The 11,040-nt window shown below is 32.9% G+C and overlaps 1 protein-coding gene across 1 annotated transcript; it reads right to left on the reverse strand.

Annotated features, from left to right (window-relative positions):
- Positions 1 to 7,134: 7,134 nt before the first annotated feature.
- On the reverse strand, positions 7,135 to 10,384 carry LOC18110516 (terpene synthase 10). Its single transcript, XM_006388774.3, has 7 exons — positions 10,083 to 10,384; positions 9,604 to 9,871; positions 9,129 to 9,507; positions 8,309 to 8,527; positions 8,062 to 8,200; positions 7,711 to 7,959; positions 7,135 to 7,629 (listed from the first exon to the last, which is right to left on the reverse strand). Exons 1-7 carry the CDS (start codon positions 10,305 to 10,307, stop codon positions 7,327 to 7,329), a joined length of 1,782 nt encoding a protein of 593 aa, XP_006388836.2. The 5' UTR covers positions 10,308 to 10,384; the 3' UTR covers positions 7,135 to 7,326.
- Between the last annotated feature and the right edge of the window lie 656 nt (positions 10,385 to 11,040).

Below are 11,040 nucleotides of genomic sequence, written 5' to 3' on the forward strand. Positions count from 1 at the left end.
GAACCATTAGTATTTCTATCGATGTGAAACAGTGTTTGATGTCATAAAAAGTTTGTATTCCCTATCTATCCATCTTGTAAATACTTAAATTAAAAGTTGCACTCACAACACAATAACACAAGTTCACAAAACAATAATAAAATAAATACTTCTTTGTAAGGAATTTCATCAATAAATATTACATTATATTTTATAGATTACACTTTCATGTTTTGATAGTTAGTCAAAATTATCTTCTTCTTCTTCAATTGACTCATTGTCAGCTCCATCGTAATCTTCTACGTTGATTTCATTGTTATAATGATCTCCATCGACTTGTGCTTGTCTGCTGGAGCTCAGAACAACATTCAACTTCTCAATCTCAACATCAACAAAAATATTATCGAAGATGCAAAAATTTGAAGTTTCTTCTAAGTCAATTAATGGAGCAACTTGATATAGATCAACCAACTCAGTAACTTGAAAGACATCATCTCCTATGTTTGATTCATCGTTCTCATCCTTAACAACCACGACACGACCCCTGGGTTCGGTTTTCAATATGGATAATCAATCAACTCTTGAACGATCCTTTCTAAAGAAAGGGGTGTATGTGTAATAAACTTGTTGGCATTGTTTGGCAAAAAAAAGACATCGTTAACGTTGCGAAGTCTAGCTTTTGAATTTATTTTGACCAAACCATGATGGGATCTACTTTGATTCCTTTGTCAGTTGTGTCATATCAATAGTATTTGAGCAAAAACACTTTATTCTACTCACTATGATATTGTAATTCAATTACCTCTTCTAATTTTCCATAATAGTCAACTTTAAACTCATTAGAAGTTGATCCCTTAACACAAACCCCACTGCTATATATCTTTTTACCTTACCTATATTCTTCAATATGGAACATGTATCCATTGACAAAATATTCATTCTAACACCATCTTTCTTTCAGGACCCAAACTTAATAAAGACAATGTAGCATTAGCATTCCCTCTCAATTTATAAAGCTGGTACATAAAGTACAACAATGAATAGTGAACAAGAAATGTTTAAAGAAATTAAGTATCCTGATTGATAATGATAATTAAATAGTACTTATATGTGTTTTGAACCACGTGGTAAATTGTTCATCTTGTAATCGAAAGATTTGAGATTCGATCAACTGTGAGTTTTTAGATAGTAAATATTAACATTGTTGCCTATGAGGTATTCAATAATGTATAAGTTTGTAATATTACAAGAGAGAAATAATTCATTAATAACAAAGTTTAAGTAGTGCACTTACTGAATAAAAGGTCTTAGTTCATCGTAGTCAAATAACATATAATTATGTGCTTGTCTAAATTCTATTTCAGAAAAATATCTTCCCCTGACAATATTTTTTTGTACGAGTCATCTAAGATTGGAGAATATTGACAAGTTCTCACTCGAAGTCACTTCACCACCATCGCCATGCCTTGGAACACGATTGATTCTTTTTCTCAATTGAGACTTGAAATAATACGAGATAAATGTTGATATCTCTTCAATAATATAGACCTCACATATCAAAACCCCAACATGTACGACAAGAGTCTTTCCCCTGCTAGTTCTGGGTTTATAAATGGAATGCCTACATGTCCTGCACTCGGTCACCTCAGCATTTTCAAGGTAATACAGCATGCAAAAGTTTGGACAAATGTCAATTTTCTAGTATCCTAGACCAAGGGGTTTCATCATGGACTTAGCAACATAGAGTTCTCTTTTAGCATTCCCTTCAGGTAAAATGCTTCTCACTCATTCGACAATTATATCATAACCAGCCTCACTCAACCCAAAATCCGACTTGATGGTAAACACCTATGCAACGACTGATAATTTACTATGATTTGTGCAACCATCCCATAATGGTCCATCAGAATCTTTCAAAAGATAAAAAAACCTAGTCGCGTCTGCATTAGGTTCTTCATCTATGATTGGACATTGATCGCTATGACCCTGATTCATTCTCATCGCATCCATAAGCATAGTCTTATAAGGATTACTGTTATCATCTACAACTCCACGCACGTTGCTAGCACTAGAAATTGACCCAACCATCTTTTTTATAATGGTCTCGTGAGGAACAAATGGTTCTCTGTGTGTATATCAACACAAGTATTCCTCTATGAACCTTTTTATAGAAATTGAATCGTTACAACATTTGGATTGAGAAACTTTTTATTCTTTCACCTTTTGCATAGACACCTGATACCGCCTCCACTAATATTTCTTGGATTAGATATTGCGTAATTAATAAAACCCTAAATCCTATTACAATAATCCATCCTCTACAATCTTTGAGGTAAATCTCGATACATCCATGAACAATCATTCATCACTTCTATTGAACCTATTTCAAATAATGATGACAACATGTACTAATTAACAACGATAACTAAATAAATTTGCAAAAATATTGGTTTAGCTCAAGATTATTCGACCTACTTTAATACTTCTCTTAATTCATTATCAATTATCTACGTAGATATAAATTTTTACATATTTACAGAAATTACAATTCGGCAATAAAATTGATAAAATATAAAATGAACTTGTTAAACAAGCTATTATTTATTTCATCACAACACACCTAAGTCGTTAATTTGACATAAGTTTCAACAATTTATAAACAAATATAATTTTACAAAATCTAAAACAAACCATAATATGTACAAAATCATAAATTCATACAACAAGTTTGTTTGAGAGAAAACAATAAAACAAGTAAACACCTAAACAAAATACATATACTATAAAAATATGCAATAAAAAAATTAACGTTTTAAAATTGTGTTCAAATTAAAAAAAAAAAGAGGGTAGATTGCTTACTTAAGAAGAAAAATCCTCAATAAGATTTCAATCAAAACACGGATGCTGTCAAACATAGTGTTGTTGTGACTGGAAAAGTTATGGGATGATGAGTTATGTTGAGACAAGAGGGTGATGGGGGTTGTTTTGTTGCAGAGGTTTTTTTTAAGGAAGAAGTAGAAATAAGAGAGAGGGAGAGGAGGGTCGAGTATTAGGTCATATATTAAATATTACCACTAGATTTATTGATGGAATTATTCTGATGGTAACTCTATTAGCAATTCTGTCACGTCACTATATAGTTTGCTTGTTTGAATCCCACTGTAATTCTGTCAGCAACGGTGTCTGTAAGAACTTACATGTCATCGTATTGTTTGGTTTTTTTTATTCCTTCTATTCTGACTGAGATTTCCTCGGTATATACCGACGACATATTTCTATCGGTGTTTACCGATGGAGTTAGCAATGGAAAAAATTTGGTAGGTAAAGATCACCATAAAATATCGACGGAAACAATTTATCAGTATTTTTGTTTGTATTCGTTGATTTTATGGTAGTGAATTTTCTTAGGAAAATTAGTTTTTTTTTTAATTGGACCGCTTATTGGTGTTTAATTCAAAGATTAGTAGATGTGATTTAATGATTGGATATGTAAAACGCGCTCATAAAATTGTAGTTTGATTTAATGATTACATTAGAAATTACATTCGTTATCATTTTAAAAAAAAACCTTATTTGATACATTTACATTTATTTTCATAAAATTTTAATTTTATTTAATTATCAAATTAAAAATTACACTTGCTTTCATCAGAAAACTCATTTGCTACATTTACACTTTTTTTAAACGTATTAATATATGTCCCTACATCATTAATGAAGGATTGGACCATTCATTGGTGTAATTCAACTACTAGTAGATATGACTAGTTATATGACCCGTGCTCCATCACAGGTCAACTATTTTCATTTTCTATAAAACATTTTTAAGTACAAATCAAAATTTTATGCATACATGTAATCAAATAAATGAAGAACTATATATGCGAGTATATAAATAAAAAAGATTATCCTAAGCTCTTCTAAGGGTCCTAGGGATAGCCTTATGACCCAACATGAGGCCAATAACAACCATCGACTATATGTTTGGATCTAGAATGATTATAAACTCAAGAATTTTGATTATGGTATCTTTACAAACCGAAATGCGCTTATACTCAACGCATAGCCGAGACCAAAGGAATTGAATCTGGCATCTTGTCAGACTCACACATATTTGGGGTCCGCATGTAGCCGAGCCCAAAAGATTTGGATCTGGCGTCTTTCCAAGCTCACAGGTGTTTGTGCTCAACATGTAGCAGAGCCCAAGGGATTTGGGTATGGCGTCTTGCCAGACCCACATGCGCTTGAGCTCGAAACATAACCAAGCTTAATGGAGTTAGGTCTGACATCTTGTCAACTCTACAAGTGCTTAGGCTCAGCATGTAACCAAGCCACATAGAGTTAGGTCTTACATCTTGTCAAGCCCACAAGCATTTTGGCTCAGCGTGTGGCCGAGCCCAAAGATGATAAGTTTGGAAATAAAACTAAACTCATGTTGCCTAAGCCTGGTATTCTGTCAAGCTTATGCATGTTAGGTCGTCATCCTATCTTTGGCCCTTGTATTCATGGATCTTTTAAGCAAATGAGTTGCGTATAGAATATGTTGATCTATCAATATATATTAGAATTTTCTAACATATATAAAAGAAATTTTCCATCACACATTAACACAATTCTTGCCTAGAATAATAACAAATTTATTCATACTCAACTAGAACTTTCCTCAGAATATTTGAATTAACTTAATCTCTTCTTCCGTTGGAATATCTTTTGCTTTGTTTTTTCTTTTTTGTTATACTAATTTTGTTCAAATATGATATCAAAACATAGTTTTAACGAGTTATTTTTGTGTTAATAAAAGTTCTTTTTTTACAAAAAAAAAAAAGAAGGAAACTTGAGCTTGAAAATCAACACATAATCACATGCTAGAAGTCGAAAAATATAGATCACAATAGAATGAAGTGTCATTGGAGAACTTGGTTTTTTGGCAAGTGATGGAAAAGCGGTAAAACATAAGGACTTTTTAGTTTGAAGATTGTACTGAAATCACTATCATAGTTTGAGGACTAATTTGTAGTTTGACCTGATATTAAACCTCACTACTCTTAATTTCCCAATCAAAGTCGTTCTCCAAAAATAAATGTGAATTAAAGAACACAACTTGCTAAATTATTGAAGTCCTAGACCGACAAAGTCGGGAATAATTTGTTAGACAAAATCATTCACGTTTTGTATCATGATAGAATTCGAGATATTATATATGGAGTGAGATTTTTATGAACATTGGATTCAAAGGCCCATTCGTGATAGAATTCGTTATTAGTGATTAAGATTTTTGGAATTCCAAATTTACAAGTGATGTTCTTCCATAAAAAGGAGATGACCTTGTTGGTAGTGATATCTATCAAAGTTTTTGCCTCCACCCATTTGATGATGTAGTCCACGGCCACCATAATAAATTGTTTGTTCCGTGCAGTCTTTGGGAAGAACCTAATATGTCCATTTCCCATTTGGAGAAAGGAAATGGAGAAGATATGGTTATCAATTTTGTATAGGGTTGTCTCGAGACTAATGTAAACTTTTGACATTGGTTACATCTTTTCACCAAGATGACCACATCGCACAGGATTCTTGGCTAGTAAAATCCTATCACGATGACCTGAGTGACAAGAGCTCTAGAGTCAGTGTGTAAACCATAGATTCCCCTATGGATTCCCTCAAAATATAAAAGCTTTCTCCAGGAGATAAGCACTTGAATAAGAGAGTTAGGGCAGATTGTCTATATAAAACCCCATCCACTAAACAATGTACTTAATTGCTCGCCTACTTAAATGAATGACCTCATTTCTTTCTAGGGGCAACTTCGTAGTGAGTAGATAATCTCTGAAGGAAGTTCTCCAATCCTCTTTCATGTTGATAGGGACAACCATTAGCCCTTCAATACTTGGATTTTCCAAGATTTCAACTCATACCTCCAAAGGGAGTTCAACCAAATTGGAGCTTGCTTGATTTTATGTCAAGGATTTCATGATTTCCATGGTCATGGGATTTACAGGTTAAACCGGGTTTACTCATATTTTTTTCCATTATTTTTTTAAATTAAATTTCTTTTTATATATATGTTTTTGTCATTCAACATTAAGTTATTCAATAATTAAACTTCATGATTTTATTCAATTTTCTTTCGAACGCAGTCACCCTGGTATCATAATCGGGTCAAAGATTTTTACATCTTGACCTGGGTGGGCTCAAATCGAGTTTTTTTACCTTCTTTTAAATTATATCTTTTTCTTAATTTTGTCCTTCAACATTTTATTCACTAGAGATTGAACTTCACTTTTTTCTTTTCATTTTTATTTTTGTAGAGTTATCATGTTCTCATTTGATTTATTATGAATTAGTTTTTGATTTTTTTCTTGTATTTTTTTCTATGAGATTATTCCAATTTTATATTCATTGTTGCAAAGTTTGCAATTTAACCGGGTTTAATTGAGTTTTTTTTTTTTTTCAGTTTCATTCTTCAGCATTAAGTTGTTTCATAACCTGGTTTGGCTCAAATCGGGTTCTTTTTATCATTTTTTGTTGTTATTTTTTTGTCTACTTATTTATTGTTGTTGTATTTTTTTAATCATATTATTTAAATTAATAATTAAACCAATGACTTGAGTCTAGATGTTTTCCTTATTATTCATTTTTATGTTAAAAAACATTATTGTCCAGCCCTAAGCTTAAAATTATATTTAATTATATTGCTTAATAACATAAAGGTTACATTGTTGAACAAAACTCACGTAGGTTTTGTTTCAAGAAAAAACACAACAGCTTACTTAATTTTCTCTTTATTATTTTCTATTGTATATTCTGAAAGTTTACGGTGATTTTATATAACCTTACAAGTATTCTGAAAATTTTTATCCTTATCCAATTAAAGGGGTTTTTGATAGTGTAATAGTAGTTGCTTTTTAAAATATTTTTTACTCAGAAATGCATCAAAATAATATTTTATTATTTTTTAAAAATAATTTTTATATCAGCACACCAAAAAGATTTAGAAATATTAAAAAAATATTAATTTGAAATAAAAAAAATTAAAAATAAAGTTTTTTCAAAAAAAAATTGAAACACCAAGGGAAAAACAAACAAGTTCAAAGATTTATCAAGAAAACTTAACTAACTTTTAATAATTGTTTGGCATTGAATTCTAACAGACATGACTTGAAGCATTGCGTTTTATATATTTATTTATTGATAAGCCAAAGACAACATGAAAAACACCCAAGTAGAAAAGGAAACCACTTCAAGAGAAAAGAAGCATTTTGCAGTAACAAGCTGAAACAAGCTAAGCTGAGAGCCTGGGAAAATGGCAGCAGACACGATTCACGGTACCGTTTGAATGACTTCTGGTAACTATATATCTTGGAGAGGAATGGGCTTAACAAACAATGACACCAGGCGACCATGAGTCTCCTGATCTTGAATTCCATACGCATCTCCAGCTTCATAGAAACACTGAGCAGTCCTTGCAAGATCCATTGGAATTCCCATGAATTTTTTAGAAAAGGGATATGGCTTCAATATCTCTGCATTTAGCTTTTTCCACGTCTCGTGTATCAAATATCGTACATGCTCACGAGCTTCTTGTTCAGTCGCTCCAGTTTCATGCATGTAACACTGAATTGATTTTGGATTATCACCTCTAGCAATCTCATCCTGATTCCAAAATGTAGAAAAATCAAAACACTTTTAAGAGAAAAGTAAGAGAATAAATTTGAGGAAAAAAAAATTATATACCGAAGATGTTCCTAGATCATCTGCGAGTCGTAGAATTGTTGACGAGTAACGAATTAAGTCAGGATATTCCATGCAACATCTTACAGCCTCCTCTGTCAATTGATTTGTAACCAAGAAGAAAGCATGCCCTAGTATGACTTGTCCGGATATTGACAACCAAGCATTATCAAGGTATTCTTGTAGAGTTGGTGTGTATCCAGCGTAGTACCACTTTGCCTCTTTAAGAAATGCTCGACATAAATCTCCCCACTAGTTCATTTGGAATCGTATATGTCAAAAACTATGGAAAGAAAGTTTTTCAAACTTACAAAAGCAGGGGAAGATCATTTATAGAGAAATTAAAATCAATACCAATTTCTTCAGGGAAGGAACAACATTTATTCCTTGTTCTTTAAGAATATTGTAACCGATTTCATTGATGGACTGGAAGAGAGCAAAGAAAGATATCTTCATGTAGTATGGCAGTTGGTCCAATGCATTGATATCCCAGCTGAAGGAAAATTGCATAGTTTAATGCTTAATATTTCAGGTTTAATTTTCCAAGAAACCAGCAATCGAAAAAAGTAGCATACAAAACAGGTCTAATGATAGTACCAACCTCTCAATAACATCTGTGAAGACCTCAAGTTCTTCGAGGGTGCCATACACATCGTAAGCATCATCTAATGTTGTTATCAGAGCATTAACCCTGGTCGCCATTTTTCGATAATATCCAAACTGAGGCTCAAATACCTCTCCTACCGTCCACAAAGTGTTCTCCATCAATCTGTCCCTGGTGTAGAACAACTTGTTTCCTAGATCCATACTAGTCCACCACCTAACATTAATGGAGAGTATAGAGCATTTTTTTCGTTAAGAACATTTCATCATTATACTTTATGAAATACATGCTTCTCCTAATTGTATACTTTGATGCTTGTCATATATCTTCTTGGTATTCGGACTTTATGAATTCACTATATGTTATAGTAAAAAACACCTTCTGAATCATTTTGTTTTTTTTTTTTATTTCAACTTCCAAGCTACAGAGTGCTTTGATTAACACTCTTTCTGTTCTATAATGGAATCCATTCCCTCATTAAATAACATGTAGGTTGTATATGTTCCTTAGAAATAACAAACTACCATATAAGAAATTGAGATAAAGAACATCAAAAAGTTTAAATTATGTAAATATTACGATAAAAACAAGATTTATGTTATTTTAATATTATTAAATCCTTGATATATGGTTTTATGACTTTTTGGTGACTTGCTAATACTTTTCAAAGAAAATATACGACTTTCATGTGATATTTAAATTTAGCGGAATGTAGTAGAAGAGGTGTCAATCATGACACTTTTTGCAATTCATAAAAAAAATAATCAAATGAGCTATTGGTGGTTTACCCCACTTTTCGCAATTACTAATTTTATACCTTGATGCATGTCTTATGTCTTCCTGGTATTTTGCTTGAACCATGTTGAAATCCAATCCAGCAAACTCTAGAAGGATGGGGTTCAAGTCCCTTTTTCTTCCATATGCATCTATGAACCATCTTGCTTCCATCCTTTGCATCCTCCAATGCAGTGGAAGTTCCAATGAATGATTCACCAACAGTGAAAGATAATGATCTTCATTCTGTTCCTTGCTATATTCCTTGAGATGTTTTTCAGAAAAATCTCTCGCTTCTTCTAAGATACTCTCACCATTTACTAGATAATAAGAGGCTTCATATAGATTTAGCATCCCTTTGACATCATCGCGAAGACAATTCTTGAAGTTTCCTTGCTCATCCTTGAAGCTATTGAAAACATCTGCAAATAAAAGAATTGCTTGATGAAGGTCGTTTAAGCTAAGTTTAATTGATATACACATGCATATAACTATGACTATATATGTATAAAGACAACCTTGAGGCACATTATATCCATGCTGCCTTAGCAGTCTAAATTCAACAGAAGTACCATACAAGTCCTCTTTCATCTCTCTGTTGTCTTTTTTATAATCATTCCACCTGCTTTCCAGAATGCTCTTTATCTCAAGCTCGAAATGATAAGCAACTCCAAGTCTTTGGAGGTTGTCAATTAGCTCCAGTTGATATACAGCATCCAATGGTTTCTCAAGCATGTCCCTCACAGTTTCCTTCAGTTTGTTAGCTTGTCCTGTGTATGGCTCTCCCTGCATAAATATTTATAAAGGGTTTTGTTAGCTTTCCATGGTTGGAAATAACTGCGCTCCTGAGATGTCTAAGCATTATTAGAAGTAATAATGGTAATGGAAATTTCTAAATGCCTGGAATACGATCAGATCCATAATGACTACACTACTCATGAAAAGAAAATTATAATAATAAAGGTAATGGAGCACATATGTATATATATATATTTACCACATATTCACTTGTCAGTGACTGAAGAAACTTATGATCCCAGAAGGGAGTGGGATAATTTCCAGAGCGCCTGGCAATGCTTTGATCACAAGTTTCGGTCGCTACCATGCACCGAACTTGGCTAGGGAAACAGCCATTTCTTGATGATCCTAGTGAGTTGCGACTTGAAAATGTCCGTTTGGTGACAGTACTAATAGGGAATGGAGCAAGTTGGTAAAGAGCCATTTCAGAAGTTTCCTTGTTTTTCTTTTTTCCAGGAACGCAAATTGGACTTTACGAGTGGAGAATGCAGATCTAAACTAAAGGCCGATATATATATAGAGAGAGAGAGAAACAGAGACAGGATCAAGGTTGTTAAAATCGCGAGTTGACTCTTAAAATCTTACAATTTTACGAGTCAACATGTATATAACGTGTCAAATTGGGTTAAAACTCGAAATCGGTCAAACTCGGTCAAAATCGGTTAAAATCGGTGAAATCGAACTGATTTTACGAGTTTGACCGATTTCGAGTTTTAACTCGCAAAAGTTAAAAAATTTACTGTCTCCCTGTCCGAGTCCCCTGACACTCCACTACATAGTCCCCACTCCCCAGTCTCCCCTTTCCCCGTTGCTCAAATCTCAAATTTTCAATCTTAGCAGACTAACACCAGCATTAGAGGATTTTGGGTATGGGAAAGCCTTATACTGTATTTTAGGTCGGGAATGCATGATCGGAGGATCGAAACCATGGGAAGATAGAGGTAGATGGTGAGGAATCAAAGGAGTAAAATAAGAAATAGGAGTACTTATATAGAGAGAAATACTGTGTTTTAGACTAACAATTTGTTAACTACAAAGACTCAGAGATAACTTGAAATACATGTCTTGCTTGGTGGGATATTTGGACATTATTTCTAGGACTTGTTACTAACATAAAAAAGGTGGAAGGTAAGGTAGCATGAGATTAAATTGATGTC

This window comes from Populus trichocarpa, chromosome 1, assembly GCF_000002775.5.
Source record: "Populus trichocarpa isolate Nisqually-1 chromosome 1, P.trichocarpa_v4.1, whole genome shotgun sequence".
Lineage (NCBI taxonomy): Eukaryota > Viridiplantae > Streptophyta > Magnoliopsida > Malpighiales > Salicaceae > Populus > Populus trichocarpa.